This window comes from Periplaneta americana, chromosome 7 (genome assembly GCF_040183065.1).
Source record: "Periplaneta americana isolate PAMFEO1 chromosome 7, P.americana_PAMFEO1_priV1, whole genome shotgun sequence".
NCBI lineage: Eukaryota > Metazoa > Arthropoda > Insecta > Blattodea > Blattidae > Periplaneta > Periplaneta americana.
In genome coordinates, this window is record NC_091123.1 from 35,013,424 (window position 1) to 35,030,923 (window position 17,500).

Consider the following 17,500-nt stretch of genomic DNA (forward strand, 5'->3'; position numbering starts at 1 on the left):
CTGCCAGCAATACATTCCGGCACAGATAGACTCCGCCCCCATATGCCTGAAGTTACTTCACAGATTCCTGGGACACGCCATAGAGTGTGGGAGGAATTGGAATTTCGCTTCGATGTGTGCGATTAGAAATTCATACAAAGAATTTGTAAAATTGGAGTAATCATTTTGGACACATTATATAATTAGAAATTAGATATAATGTCTATTATATCACAGCCAAAGTTGATTTGTATAAATAATTAATCCGTCAAGAGATGATACTTTAATTGCATAACATGAGTGTACAGAAGTAGGGGAGAAGTGAGTACAGTAAGACAGGGAGAACAGTGAGACATATTTTATTAGATGGTAAATTTTGATGTTGAGATGTTAGTAACAGTGGAGTTGAATGTTACATGAGTAAAGTAACAGTATTTTCATGCTCGATTTGATTTTAGCTATAAAGGTGAGTGATGAAAAAATAATTCATAATTTTTCACTCTAGAAGTAAAATTTTGGCTTGTGTTTAATGAAGGTTATATTGGAAATACAAATGAGATATAAATATGAATGCTTTGTTACCTAATACTATGGTATTTGAGAATGTGTTTGGCAAAGTTTCGTCTTTCTTGTTTTAATTTTGAAGTGATGGCATCATTTTTAAATGAACTTTGCGTAAAGGGAACAGTGAGACATGCCATTGAAGGGTACACTGAGACGTCTCCCTGTTCCCGTGCACCAATTGTTTTGCAAAAACAAACTGTAATTATATTACATTTACCGGTAACTAACATTGAAAATGAACATACTAGTAACCAATTTAGGAACTATAGCTTAAAATAATGTATACATTACGTTTTAATGGTTTCATAAATAAACAATTATTCACAAAATTTAAGAAAATGTTATAAAATAATAAAGAATTACATTAAATTATTATAATTATAAACTTTGTTGTCACCAAAAATGCATTTAAATTTTTCGCAAAAGTTTGAAATGTCATGGAAAATTCACTTTTCCAAATGTTCCGATGTTTCAATGGTTTCGAAGTCAGACATCAAAATGATTCTAAATAAGCCTACAGACCATGTCAAGATAAAGAGACAGCAAGCTTTCCTTTCTTTTGAAATACATGTAAATCATTTCAATATCCATTAATAGACACTGTGGTGTCTCACTGTACCCTCCTGAATGGGAACAGTGAGACATTTACATTTTTTTTGACAAACACGTATTGTATATTATGTCCTTTATCCATTAAAATTTTTGTTTATGTATTATTATACTCCATGTTTTAATGTCTATTTCTATTGCACTTGATTTTAAAAATATTTGAATTATCACTTGCACACATATGTCTTAATATTTTGTGGCTCACTGTACCCACTACTCCCCTACATTAATTCAATATTTATTTCCAGAGAGAAGTACTTAAGGGTTATAGGAGAAAAATACTTGTGGAAATGAACATTTTCTACTTCTGCCTTGACTTGATCATCGACACATCAATGGTAGGCGACACCTTTCTCCCAAGTAACTATTACGAAAACGGTCAGCTTTACTAAAAATAATGAAAAACTGAACTTTCTAGTGAATTTGCTGCACTAATTCAAAAGAGTGTTACGTTGTAGGAAATGTATTAAATAGGATTCAACAGCACGGATTTGCACCATCTGACTACTGCCTGACATTTCAAACTGCTTCCAGCAGCGCTTTCAATACAAAATTTCCGGAAATTCAATATGCGTGGGAGCATTTCAGTTACTGCGCGCCAGCGCTATTCTAGAGGGAATATTATTTTGATCAGTTTAGCACAGAGGAGTCCTGTCCGGTACCATCGTAAGAACAGAGAATATTATAGTTTTTCTTTCTTACAGGGAACGTAAAATTGTCATTTACCAATATATATATTTATCTTCCAACGTTCGGATACGATTTAACTCACGTAGTCCAAACCAATCACAGGTTCTCTTTTTTCATATCTTCTTTCTTGCTTCTAACACGTTCTTCCCCCAAAGTACCTTTCTCTACATGTACATTTCATCACACATTGTTCTGGTAGGCACCTACCACAAAGAGAAGTCGCTCGCTTCACGTTGTTACCTTGAGCTGGGGGAAGCGTTGTTGAGGGACAGGTGAGTGGTGACCAGAGCCAGGATCCCGCAGGCTGCCAGCAGTGGGGCGCAGGGAAGCAGAGGGGCGCAGCTTCCATTAGCTGCAAGGGGAAAAAAATTATTCAATATTTTAGTGACAATCAGCAGTTATTCAAATGTATAACAAAACTCTGTACTATAAAGATCATAAATTGAAAATAAAGATTTTGGGGTTTGCACCGTGTACAGTCAATTCCACTAATATTGAATCTCAAGCTCTGATATTTTGTTCACTTCATCCGAAGTTCACTATAACCAAAATCTTTCGTCTTAACCTTAAGGGGAGAGGACGGTACTTTTTAAAACTTTTTTCCTATTTGGTATAAAATATTAATTTTTTGTATGTAGAGAATAGAGCTGGGGACGGAGCGAGTAGAACTGTTGAGTTACTCGGTTCTATCGGTTTATGTGCTTGGCAGCGGAGCACCGAAGTTACTCGGTTAACCGTAGCCGTTACCGGTCAGTTCAAACGTTCTAACAAGTTCACGTGTTTTACTTAATTCTAGTAGACAACAACGTAGGTACTGTTGTATGTATTTAAATATTTTCTGCTGCTGGACAAATTATTTCCTTATCCCCAAGGAGGGCTGAAAGGTCTCTAGTATTGAAGGGAGATCATCCTATTATATGACCTGTCAAGTGGGCCTAATGAACACTGACAGTCTGAGCATATTACAGTACATAATAATAATAATAATAATAATAATAATAATAATAATAATAATAATAATATTATTATTATCATCATCATCATCATATTAGAGTTTTTGATTAATATTAAAATATGTTAAAAAAGGAAGTGCATTATATTTTTCTTCTATTTGTGTTTATTGGATTTGTGTTACCTCATCAGTCATTATTTTATTTGTATTTATTTCTACGAATTATGTTACCTAATTACTTTAATTTATCAATAATATTACTCTTCACCAAAGAGAACATGGTTGTATTGAAGGCTAGTAATATTATAAAATAAATAAACATTATGTTCTTCAGTTTAAGATTCCACATTTTATTGATTATTTTATCCACTTTCCGTAATAGTAAATAATTCTGTGTGTTATTTTTAAGTGTTTTAGGCAGAGCTTTCTTTCTACCTTCTGTTTTACTTAGCTGCAGCGTTTAACGTTTACCTCACATTTTAATTTATTAGCTGTTATTATTATAAATTATTTTATCAATTTTATTTCGTCTGTAATATATAACAACATTGAAATTTAAATAGGCCTTTCATACAAAATAACTCTGCAAATAGTTGTAATCACGCAAATGAAATTTGCAACCGCCATTTTGCAATGAAGAGAAGCACTTTTTTTCTCGTCAATTGGCAAAGCGAAGGCGCTTTACTACAACGCTTTTAAAACACGCATGGTTTCACTTTCAAAGTATGTTCTAAAATCGACTCAGTCTATCTAAATTTTAAATCTGCCGCCACAAATTTGTACTCGGTTCAACCGAGTAATGACGTCACAGTAACTACTCCGAACCAAACCGCTCCGTCCCCAGCCCTAGTAGAGAGCTCATGGCTATAGCAACTCAACCAAATATAAATATTTTGAAAAAAAAAAAAATTGTGCGCCACATTTGAAAAAAAAATGTACCCAATGCTGGATTTTACTAAACTCTATATATCTAAGCCATTTTTAAAGATAAATTCAAACACTTTGTTACAATTTATTTGTAAAAGCACGCTCTACAAACTGTCCAACATAATTTTGATATTAGTTCCTACATTTGTAAAATAAACAATTAAAATTTAATAACATTTTTTTTATTTTCTTTCTTGCAAACAGAGAGACTTATTTTCAAAATTATGAAGCAATTAGGAAAATTCCGTTACATAGAAAAGTTTCCCAGTAATCTAGAGAATGTGTATTCTAAATTTCATTCATATATCTTTAATAGTTAACAAATTAAATCGATTTTTCTCTGGCAATGTAGCAAAAAAATAAAGTTCCAGAAACAGCAATCAAAGGGGGTGTGATTTAATAATCCAGAGCGCAGGAACTTTAAAAATGGCGTCTCAACATCCAATAAGGGCACAGATACCCACAAAATGTTATACAATGTATTCCACACACATAACAGAGTATTTTGAAGAAAAATTTGGTTTTTGAAAAAAAATGAAGTTCTGGAAACAACAAACAAAGGGCGGTGTGATTTAAAAATCCAGAGCGCAGGAAGTTTAAAAATGGCGTCTCAACATCCGATAAGGGCACAAATACCCACAAAATATTATACAATGTATTCTACACATATCACAGAGTATTTTAAGGAAAAACAAATTGTTTTTTCAAAATTTACTCGTTTCTCACCAAAAAATACCATCCTCTTCCCTTAATTGAGGATTGCGACAACATACAAAATACGAGTATAATATCTAAAACAGAATTAAAACTGAAACAGTTATATGCAACTGTTTGCTCTGTATTGATTTCATTAATGTTGTTTCGAGATATTTCTCCAGAGTCTATATCCATACTTCTGACAACGTACAGAATTTCATGAAAATCTATGTGGAGCAGAGTTTAAGCCACAGTGGCAATTGTCGCATTTTGCTACTCGACTTCTAAAAATGCAACAAATTTTGAAAGTAAATGTGCAAAAATGTGACAACCATATTGGACTTCAGAAACGAAGATGGTAATGGGGAAACTGAAATCAGAGATATGTTTCGACAAATCTGAATTTAAATGAAATGCTAATGGCATGGGCAATGTTCAAAATGGTATTGAGCTCTAGATGTTCAGGAACTGATTTCAAGGAGTTGGTGCAATTCATCTAAATTAAATGAACAATTTATTCTAATTGATTTATATTATTCCATCGCATACTGTAAATTGTGAGCGAGAATTTAGTTGCATGAATCTTGTAAAAACTGGAATTAGAAACCACCTTTCACTCTGCTAACAATAAATCTTGAAGTGCCTACTAGTAAAGAATTTCAATGTTTAAAGTGACCCTAAAATAACGTATTTTAATGTGATGTAAATTCAGCAGTAATTGATTGTAAACATACTTACGCCTAATGATTTACTTAAATTCTACAGCAGCGTTTCTCAAACTTTCTTGAACTGGGGACGACTTTTTAAAGTCAGAAAAGTTTCGCGGACCACCTTACTCTTGTTCCCTTCGAAAGCAAATTTATCATTTTCGTAGCATATTTTAATACCAGTATACCTATATTTTAAAATCGAATTAAGGTTCGGTACATTGGTCCTCTGTTATGAATTCGGGTGGTCCCTGGCTGGGTTACAGACGCGGCGCCAGATGTGCAGGGAAAAGATGTCGAGAAATCCACGTATATAGTGCTTTAAATCCCTCTTTTACTGCTGAGAGTAGAATGGGAAGTCGATGGACGGGTAGGGTAATAAATTTCATAAAATGCAGTACTGGGAGAAAAAGTGAAATTCGATTGCCATATGTCATTTCTGAACTCTGAGATTTTAAGCTATAGTGTGATACGCAATTTGTTTGAATTTTATTTCTTCTTCTGTCTTTTTTGAAAGACCACAAAGGCAGACCTCGAGGACCACAGGTGGTCCGCGGACCATAGTTTGAGAAACGCTGTTCTACAGTATATATTGTATAGGCCTATACTATCCGTAGTCACATCAATATTACGAAAAATAATATCATTAAAGGGAGGATTTATGAGATTCTTTTGGCAAATTATGGTCAAGTGTTTGAGCCTACCCAATGTTTTTAAAAAGTTGGCGCCACTGATTATACTACAAACTTAAATCCTTAACAGTCGCATTAGTGATTTCGGTAAGATGTTTTCAGAGAACACCAAATTAGATTGGGTAAGGTTTAAAGTATTTAGTTGTGTATTTTAAATTAATTAAATATGTTTAAATTAAGATAACAACAAACTTGTGTAAATAACGAATGGAGTGCCAAAACATCCCATATAGTCTTCAACGTAATTTTTTATATCCGGTCTGCAGAGGGTTAAGTTATAGAAATCAATTTGTATATGGTTCGCACTACTCGTCCCCTTAATTTATAAGACTTTGCTTCTGTACACTTACACATAATTAATGCATCTACAAGATGGTACTAATCCTACTTATTGTCACCTCTGGTACAATGGTGCTCTCCACTAAGGGTAGTGACCAACTAATTCGCTTAGCCTGAAGGATTTTTGAACTTGGAACATTCGCAAACAAATTTATTAAAAATTGTCCATATGTTTAACGTGATCCACCGTCTGTGGTGCACTCTAGATTGTCTCTGACGTATTGTATTGTATTTATTAACATTCCATGGTATTCATACATTGCTTCACAGCTAGAATATGGAACAAGTAAAAAAAACTTAATACTATTATAAAGTCTTAATTTATAGTCACAGTCTAGATGAAATATATACAGAAGAGATTTAAAATATAGTCTACTAGTACAACACAAAGTTTTAGTATCAATTTCATTAAGCGTTATTGAATATCATGAATTCACCTACAGAATATAAGGCGTGAGAAATTAGGTACTTCTTTAATTTGGTCCTAAATAATTTTATGTTTTGAGTTTCATTTTTTATATCGATAGGGAGGCTATTAAAAATTTTTACTGCCATATAACGCACTCCTTTTTGATAGCACGATAGACTTGCGATGGAGTATGAAAGTCATTTTTTATGTGTATTTATGCTATGAACTGTTGAATTAGTTACAAAGTTTTCAAGATTACATAAGAGGAAGACTATTAATGAAAAGATATACTGACAAGCCATGAGAATTATTTGTAGTTTTTTGAAAATAGTCCTACAAGATTCCCTAGATTTGGCACCTAGTATTATTTTAATTACTCTTTTTTGTAATAGGAATATACTGTTACTATCTGTGGAATTTCCCCAGAATATTATTACAAAAATCATTACCGAGTGGAAGTATGCAAAGTATATTGTTTTTAAGGTATTGATATTTACTATCTTTTGCATAGATCTAATAGCAAAACATGCTGAATTTAATTTGGGGATAATTTCTTTAATATGATTTTTCCAATTTAACACATTGTCGATTTTTAAGCCAAGAAATTTGGTTGTTGTTGTTGTTGTTTCTAATTGGGATCTATTGTTAATTATTGCGCTAGAAATTTGCGACGTTGAATTTGGACAGGATTTAAATTGAATTATGTTAGTTTTGTTACAATTTAATACTAATGGTGTACGATTCTCGGCACTAGCGATATATAGACTGAGAGTGAAGTAATCTTGCAGATTGAAAGGGATGACAGGGTACACGTAAATGAATAGAAAACCTATATTACGTTTTGTGATTAATGCACGGTTAATTAGAAAATTAAGTTTGAAGTTTCAGCAATCTGGCAACATCGCCGCTAACACACTCTTTATTTATTTATTTATTTATTTAATCTGACAGCATTAAGGCCATAAGGCCTTCTCTTCCATCCTTCCAGATAGATTCTCGTGATACAGATGTAAGAGGTCATTATTATCTCCATTATCTCCTGACTTAGTTGTCTCATGAGTGATGCCTTATTGGTGTCAGTTATGAATAGGGGGCGGATGTTGATGAAAAGCCATCTTCTTATTTTTCACATTAAGACTATGCCTGTTAATATAGAAATCCTTTCTATGTTAACATCAACGTAAAAAAGTAATTTCTTATATCGCATTTTTTTTTAACTTTTTGACGTTTTCAACTAATAGATCATTTTGGCCTATATATTTTTTTGGTAATTTTTTGGTCATTTTTAATACTTTGAAGAACTTTTAGATCATTTGGAATGCATTTTACTTTCTTATTTACCGAGAGATCTGTTAAATCATTTTATAACCAAATAGGGCAGTAATACTTACTGAATAAGTGAATAACAGTGAAGGCTTCACTTGATACAACGGAAGTAAGAGAAAATGCTTGACAGCCGCTTAGTTTATGTGAGGGCTTTGACCACTACTGTTCTTTTGTCGGTACGAGGGTGTCTTTAGAATTTATGTTTGGAAGGGGGAAAACTTTCACCATGTCCTGGACAGGATGTTGTGTCCTCAACATGGTTCGGAAGGGATGTCTACTGTAGTAGACAGTATTTTTAACAGAAATATTGCTAGAATGCACGCTGCGCCCACAATTTGTTTTGTCATTCACACTCCCTCATCTGGAAGATCTGGTAACAAAAGTGAAGCGCAGAAGGAGGAGTCAGAGAATGAAGGCACTGACATGGACCACTCCTGATTGAAACATATTGTAATCCTCCATTAAAATCTATAGTTTTCCCTTAAAATCTTCATTTTGTTCCATGTGCTTTTCCTTTATCTTAGCCAAATTCCAGGACGTTGCCTCCTCTCTCTGAGATTTGCAGGGCAGTCATTGAAACAAGGTGACTAATTTTTAAGAAGTTGTGGTGCGGGTACGTTGAATAATATTTGAATGTCATTTTCTTTTAATTTCGTGTCATTTTATATTAGTTCAAGGGCATTTTAATGATCATTTTAAATAGATTTTTAGGTCATCAACATCCGCCCCCTACTTATCAGGTTCAAAGTTGTCTTCGGACAGTTGACTAGACAAGAATAAAAAAATAATTTATTTATTTTACTACTAATGTTGTAGCTTTCATTAATGAAGTCTACTAGGGCCATGCACCTCCTCTACATCTTTATTTATGTAACAAGTCATTTTCTACGTATATATCTTTGCAATTGCAAGTTTTCTTTTTGACGCTCATCTATGTGCATAATCTCTTTCCTTGCGAGAGACATCGTATACATGGTTAGTAAGTTGGGTTGAGCACAATGTGTTACCATAGACATCCCCTTTAAGATTTAAATTCTGCTGCATGCTAAAGCAAAAGAGATGGGAATATTATTAACTATTTGCATGTATCAACAGTAATGTTCTTGAAGCGAGACTAGTCAAACAAGTCCTCCTCATGATTATGAAGCAATTCTATTTAAAACGGATGTTCTCCAAACAGCGAACTGCGGGGGACATACATCAAACACGACTTTCACTTTACTTTTCATCAGGCGGAGAGGTGCACTACTCACACACTCACCAAACATGTCTACTCGCATAACCACTCACAACTCGCCTCTCACTTGCTTCGTCACTCCTTCACTCAATAGCCAATTAATTGCTTATTCACCACTTTCTCCGTGTTACACACTCATTCGCTCTCCTAACTTGCTCCATCTCTTTTTCATTCACTCATTAATTTATTGCTACTTCACTCCTTCTTAGATAATGTCTGATTTTCCTCTTACTCAATCATTCTTTCACTTGTCAATCACAGTTCAATCACTTCTTCAATCTTTGCCATTTTTACATTCACACGCCTATTTTTTCCTCCTATCACTCTTTCACTTATTCATTAATTCAATGATAATTCATTTCCTTCGACACATTCACTTACTCCCAATCATTTCCTTCAATCACTCTTTCACTCAGTCACTTCATTGCTAATTCATTCCCTCACTCGCTAACACAAATTCACTTACTTTCCATCACTTGTACCACCAAATTTTAACTCCACAACTCGTTGCTAATTCGCTCTTTAAATCTCCGTCATATTCACTCATTCACTCCCCTAAATCCATCACTTCTACTCATTCATCAGTTCATTGCTAATTCACTCATCCACTCCCTATCACACCCACTACCCTCAATTGCTCCATCACTCGTTCACCCATCCGTAAATTCACTGCTAATTCACTCCCTCACTCCCTATCACACTCACTACCCTCACTTGTTCAGTCACTCCTTTACTCACTCGTAAATTTACTTTAATTCACTCTTTCACTCCCAACCAAATACCCACTCCCCTCTCCTATTTAATCATTTTTTACTGACTCGTAAATTCTTTTCTAACTTACTCTTACATTCCCTGTCACACATACACTTCGTTCACTTGCTTAGTCACTCTTTTACTCACTCGTAAATTCATTTTAACTCACTCTCACTTCCTGTCTAATACTCACTCCCACCACTTCATCATTCGTTACTCACTCGTAAATTCATTTTAACTCGCTCTTTCACCTCCTGTCAAATACTCACTCCCCTCACTTCATCATTCCTTACTCACTCGTAAATTCATTTTAACTAACTCTCACTTCCTGTCAAATACTGACTTCCCTCATTTCATCATTCTTTACTCACTCGTAAATTCATTTAAACTCACTCTCTCTTCCTGTCAAATACTCACTCTCCTCACTTCATCATTCTTTACTCACTCGTAAATTCATTTTAACTCACTCTCAATTCCTGTCAAATACTCACTCCCCTCACTTCATCATTCTTTACCCACTCGTAAATTCATTTTAACTCAATCTCACTTCCTGTCAAATACTCACTCCCTTACTTCATCATTCTTTACTCACTCGTAAATTTACTTTAACTCGCTCTCACTTCCTGTCAAATACTCACTTCCCTCACTTCATCATTCTTTACCCACTTGTAAATTCATTTTAACTCACTCTCACTTCCTGTCTAATACTCACTCCCCTCACTTCATCATTCTTTACTCACTTGTAAATTCATATTAACTCACTCTCACTTCCTGTCAAATACTTACTTCCCTCACTTCATCATTCTTTACTCACTCGTAAATTCATTTTAACTCACTCTCTCACTTCCTGTCAAATACTCACTCCCCTCACTTCATCGTTCTTTACTCATTCGTAAATTCATTTTAACTTACTGTCACTTCCTGTCAAATACTCACTCCCCTCACTTCATCACTCTTTACTCACTCGTAAATTCATTTTAACTCACTTACTTCCTGTCAAATACTCACTCCCCTCACTTCATCATTCTTTACCCACTCGTAAATTCATTTTAACTCACTCTCTCACTTCCTGTCAACTACTCACTCCCATCACTTCATCATTCTTTACCCACTCGGAAATTCATTTTAACTCACTCTCTCACTTCCTGTCAACTACTCACTCCCATCACTTCATCATTCTTTACTTACTCGGAAATTCATTTTAACTCACTCTCACTTCCTGTCAAATACTCACTTCCTCACTTCATCATTCTTTACTCACTCGTAAATTCATTATAACTCATTCTTTCACTTCCTGTCAAATACTCATTGGATGGGCACCGGTCCCATACACTAGCCGAAATTTCATGAGAAAATTTCTTCCTCCATGAGGACTCGAACCTCGTAACGCAAGTCCTAGGCAGGGTATCTTAGACCACGAAGCCACGGCGCGGGACAGACAGAGCTTTATGGAGAACTAAAATTAAGTTTGGGTGAAGAAAAACCAATATTTGAGCCGTTGAGAGCAAATGTGGTGTAAGTCAAAATTGGGTAATGAGGTTTAAAGTAAAAATTATATAAAATACAGCGCAAAGTAGCAATTAATATGTTCTTCTTGCTATCCACTGACTACTAATAGTTTAAATAAATTTAATATTAATTGCTACTTTGCGCTGTATTTTACAGAATATTTACTTTAACCCTCATTATCCACTTTTGACTTACACCGCTTCTGCTCTGAACGGCTCATTTATGGAAAATTCCTGTGAACAATTATTATTATTGCAAATATATTATAAACTATCTTACACATCGTTGTTGACTTGAACAATATTACTTTTCCTTCGCTTAACTTATTGATTAGGCGGGGTGTAAGTAAACACGTCTTTTAAACTGGAGTTTGGTAATAGAAGACAGGTAAAACTGCAGACGTCAAGTTGGGTCTTTTGATTTTGAAATGACTAATAGAAGAGAGGTGAGTGGCTGTAGACGAAGCGGCACAAAGAGAGAGCGACGGAGACAGACGATCTTTAATTATTATCTCCTTTGTACTAAATAAGAAGCTAAGATAATTATCCTTCGAGTTATCAGTACGGCCCGGAGCCAGGCTCAGGGAGAATTACTTTTAAATATCAAAGAAGCTAATCTTGGAAATTAGAGCACCACGCACAAAGTCTTCTTTGTGTTCCTCAACCGCATTCTTTTGCAAGAGCAAATTGAAAATAAAATAATGGAATGGCTGAAAGAAAACGTAGTCGCTGAACATTACATCACGTCTGTATATCGACACGCCAAAGGTGCAAATAATTGAATCGATTCTGAAATATTATGAGGATTCATGATCAACAGGCGACGTTCAAATTTTTATTTTCACACACTATTCGTTATTAACGTCTTTATTATTACAGTGGAGTCCCTTCGTTGTTAATAAATGGGTGTAAAAACTAATAGCTAGACAGTGGATGCGGGATGACTTATCGTTGAATGTAGGTGCACATTTACAATATGTTACATTTTTTTTTCCATTCAGACCATTGGCTGAACTGGTTTTAAACGTAAACAGACGACGTCAACATGCTACTGTATCTCCGTACAGTCAGAAGGAAAAGAAAAATAACGTACTGTAGTACATACCATGCAAGGTTCAGTCCTCGTCATCATTGATGCAATTACCAGCGTTGCAGTAAACGACGATATATTCTCGTAAGTTGTCGAAGCTGAATCGTCTTCGCCTATCGCTTAAACAGTTTTTGTATCGAGAGAATTTCTGAAGAAAATCTCTACAGTGGGGATCACTCAATTTCTTTAGAGGAATATTTGTACTCAGCATCATGTTGCACGTATCGTTAGACACTCACAACTAAATGACGATGATGATAATGATGATGATGTAGATGGTTTCTCAGATTTCATTTCAACGCATTTCCTGTGCGATGTATTGTTGCAATGTTTCTCTATAGCCTGAGTTGTTATGGTTTTTATTTCAATTTTACATACCGTACATTACACATGATAATGTCTTCGTTAATACATAAAATGTCACTCTCATACTTCTTAATTGCATTTCGTATCTCTAAGCGAATTTAACGTTTTGACTTCGATATTATGAATGGATCAGCACTACACAATTCAACTCGTACTAAATACTTGAGCAGGATAACACAACTGCACACATTGCGTTGCAATGTGGACCGGGGTTCCTTCGTTATGTACGCTGCTGTACTCGCCAGGTACACAAAAGACGGACGACGCGGCACGTGCCATATACTCCGATACGAAACAACTTCACTTTTCCTTAAGTCATCCCGCATCCACTGTCTACTAATAGCCAATCAAATGTCATTTAATACATTTGTACGTACTGTGTACTACGTTATTGCTCTTATGTGCCCGCCTCTACCTCCGCGATGCAACCACTGCCGAGCAGAGAACGGGCTGTAAGCAACAGGGTGAGTACAAACACTATTTACTGTTTTAATACTATGTATTACTGAGGATAATGTAATTGTCTTTAAGTGTTGGCGGTACCACGCAGCAGATTTCCTGCAAGTTTCAACTTAAGTTTTTGTCTGAGTAAATGTACACTATCTACCAAAAAGTAACTGGACACTGTTTTTGCCCCTTTAGAACCTCATGGTACCATCTCTTGTTGCTATAGCAACAGCCACCCTGTCAGGCATGCTCTCCACTAGTTTGTGTAGGATATCCACTGGAATGCGTCGCCATTCCTCTTGCAACATGGCACTCAGTTGGACAATGGAAGTTGGCCGCATTTCCCGAGACCTCAAACGCCACTCCAATTCGCCCAAAGGTGCTCAATGGGATTGAGATCAGGACTCTGTGCAGGCCAGTCCAACCGGTGAACATTATTGTCTGCATACCACTGCATAATAGCCGCCGAAACATGGGGCCAACTTCCATTGTCCAACTGAGTGCCATGTTGCAAGAGGAATGGCAACGCAATCCAGTGGATATCCTACACAAACTAGTGGAGAGCATGCCTGACAGGGTGGCTGTTGTTATAGCAACAAGAGGTGTTACCACTAGGTTCTAAAGGGGCAAAAACAGTGCCAAATTACTTTTTCGTAGATAGTGTATTATGAAAGGCTCTCAGTCTAAAATATTTTTGTCATTAATGTTAATAGAATGATTTTATTAAGAGAGTTATCATTGTAATTATTTACTCATATTTGTATGTGTTATTAAAAAAAAATCTTCTCCTTATATTTGTTTGAGTACATATTTAGATTCTAAAATAATTCTTATTTAAGTTAGTATCTTCATGTCGTCCTACTCTTCATCTTTCACGGTCTCTGCAGCTCATCTCTGAAACTCTCTACCACAATATGTCAGAGACTGCCGGACATTGTCTAGATTCAAAAATAAATTAAAATTGCACTTTTTCAATTCAGATTCCTTTCAGTTATAAGCCCTTTTCTCTGCGATAGTTTTGTAAAAATATAGGCTATATATTTCTTTCCTTCCTTTCCCCTTTTTGTTCTCTTTATCAGCCGATGAATTTAGTAGCATAGTCTTTTTATTGTGAATTTTATTTAATATTCGTATTTCTTTTCTTTCTTATTATTATTTTATTACATTCCATTTTCTTATATTCTATATTACGTTTTCCATATTAACCATTTGTACTAAATGAGTTGCTTTTACTATATTCCAATGTATTTTACTTTCTTTTTTCTATTATTGTATTATTTTCATGTTGTTTACTGTCGATTTTATTATGCTATTATTATTATTATTTTTTTGTAATATGTTAGTAATCTGTTCCTTAACTTTTTGTTAAATTTTAACTGCTTGTATACTTTGTGATCTGGTAGAATGTAAGAGAAGGCCCTATGGCAGTAGTGTCAGAGTTGTAAGCTCCGAAATCGGTTGTGGTGCTAGAGACGTCCAGTCGGAGCGTAACTTGATTATATCTGTGAAAGCACCGGAGCTCGCAACGAGTTATAGTGGAGCGCTCCGCTCCATTTAGGCTGTGTCTGACAACGCTGCCCTATGGCCTTAACTCTGCCAGTATAAATAAAGGATTATTATTATTATTATTATTATTATTATTATTATTATTATTATTATTATTATTATTATTATTATCATTATTAAAATGAATTTCTTTCTTCTTCTTTACTGTAACCTTTGATATCAACGTCGAGCATGAGCAAAGCGAACGTATTGAGTGGTGTTCCTATGGTGGGAGGAGTCAGCTAGCTTTCCTAATTAGAAATTTCCATAACAGAAGATTCCAACGGAGGGACTCCACTGTATTATTATTACATAATAACATATCTTCTCCGGAACATAACATTTGGAAATTTAAAGGAGAATAAATAATGTAAGGAAAGTAACTGAGGTGTTCCCTGGAATAACAACATAACGTACATAAGCCGTTTTTCCGTTTCCAGCATATATCGAATCCTTAACAACACATCTCCTGACAAAATATTATTTCCCTCTAACAAACACAGCGCCCTCTAGAAACATTTTCATGCCATTCTCGCAATACTGTTACACCGAATCTAAAATGTTTAACATTCTGTATCTCAAATTCAAGATATTTTAGTTAAGTTCTTGTTCCAGAGAACGCCTCAATTGGAAGCTCTGTTTCATTGTGCAATAGCATATTAAGCAAAACAAAAATAAGCTATTATTTATAAATTAACAGCCAACGCTTGTGTACTAGAGAAGGTCACGGTTCTAGTCGAAGGACGCCTAATGGCGAGACCCGCTGATGTATGGAAATACATTATCAGCTTCATTTCCAACCGTTAATAGACTAAACGTGACGAATAATTTTATAGAATCAAGTTCTTAATGTCTGAATATATGCCTTACTGCTGGCAAAGATCAATCGATATGGAAATGAGGCTCATTATTGACTTCATCCACCAGAATTCTGTCTTCATAATGAGATTTGAGAATGACGCAGAGAGAATAATGCATATTCTCCAACAAGGTTTACTTAGCCGCTGCAGGGTGTTTTTGATGTATTTGTAATGGTAGAAAGGGATTACAGATTACGTTAATTGCAGCAGACAATGTTAGTAACCCAGCAATTTATCTGGCTAGGAGTCCATTAATTCGTTGCTTCGTAGTTTATTTGGCGACACCCTATCAATTACTATAGTTAGATAATTTTCATGGGGTTACTGATTAACTCGCTTAGCGTTATGATTCATTGTCTGGTCTACGGTCTGCTTACAGAGGCCAACAATCATAGCAGAATTATGGGTATACAGCTGTACCACTGAGACCAGAGAATTTACCATCTGGTCCAGTGGCGGCTCCTGCATATTTCTTAGGAGGAGGAAAGAAATTAACAGCACTAAATTACACCTTCTTGAATGAAATATGCTACAAATTAGCCTACGTGCATACATGTAAGACCAGGTAGTGTTGGGGTTGGCCTTCCCTTCTGTATAGCAATAATCTGTTCTTGTAAACTGAGTTTCCTAAATTGTCCAAAATATATTATGATTTCACTTCCATTCATTGTTGAATAATTGCACAAATTAACAATTACAAGGAAATTCACAACCTCGTAGCATTTTTCGAGCACACTACAGCATCACACGTGTTGGAAGAGACTAGGTACTAACTCGTAACCGAAAGTGTTTTACGGAAATGGAAATGGGAATGGGAAATAATCTGAGGAAAGCGAGAACACTGCACCCATCCACGTGGTCTGTGTTGCCACATGTATATTTTACAAGTTCAGTATCACAAACTTTTGAAGAATGTCAGTTCTTGTAAAGTCATACTATCATTATTGTTCAAAGCTGCCGGTGGCCGATTAACTTTTTATGTTAAAATGATGTAGTTTGAAGTACCTACTTTCAGTTTCAAATATATTTGTACAAAACTGACAACTTGGCTGTTGCCCTGTCTAGTAAACAATGAATAGAAGTGAATTTCAGGGGCCAACTACGTAAAACTACTTCCTCTTTGTTTTACATAAACCCGACTTTAACTTTCAAATATCCACGAAAGTTTCAAACCATGAATAGTAGCCTATATAAAGTGCAATGAATAATATTTTTGATTTATAATTTAAAAAAAAGTTTGCGTGGTGTCTTTCAAAGCGTTGCGTTAAAACTGTTTTTGTTGTGTCTTCTCCTAGATGTGTTATAGTCCGGTTGAATACAGCATCGTTAGATGGCAGCGGTAGCGAGCTTGCTGCACGACCAGTCGGTTTCTATTTACCGCCCATAACTGATTCATAGGAGGATCTCCTCCCTCTCCGTTCATTTACATGCTTTAAAACTCTGCTTCTTTCTCTGGCCGCTAGTGCGCTGTTGTCTATGTGTGTTGACTGCAGTAGAGGAGGAATGGAGTGCCTTTCCTCTACACAGACAATCTTGCATCTTTCTCACAGTTTTCTTCAGCACATGAGCGCGCGTCGTTTAAAACTCGATCAACCGAGTTTTTCTTATAGCTGTGAACTTAAAAATTATCGAATCTTCCTCGAATTTCAAGGCACATATTTTATTTGGTATTTACTTTCAAAAGAAGAAAATGTGAGGAGGACGTTCCTCCCTTCCCTCCCCCGAGGAACCGCCACTGATCTGGTCAATTTTTAAAAAGTCATAAAACATACTTAATTCTTTGTATTCAATTGCGAACCATCGA

General features: G+C 35.3%; 1 protein-coding gene across 1 annotated transcript in view; it reads right to left on the bottom strand.

Moving 5' to 3' along the window:
• Positions 1-1,200: 1,200 nt before the first annotated feature.
• Positions 1,201-17,500, bottom strand: part of LOC138702662 (uncharacterized) — a 280,511-nt gene continuing 264,211 nt past the window's right edge. Inside the window, exon 6 of the mRNA XM_069829990.1 lies at positions 1,201-2,194. Within this exon, the coding sequence (XP_069686091.1) occupies positions 2,079-2,194 (116 nt within the window). The 3' untranslated portion in view covers positions 1,201-2,078. The remainder of the gene's footprint in view (positions 2,195-17,500) is intronic.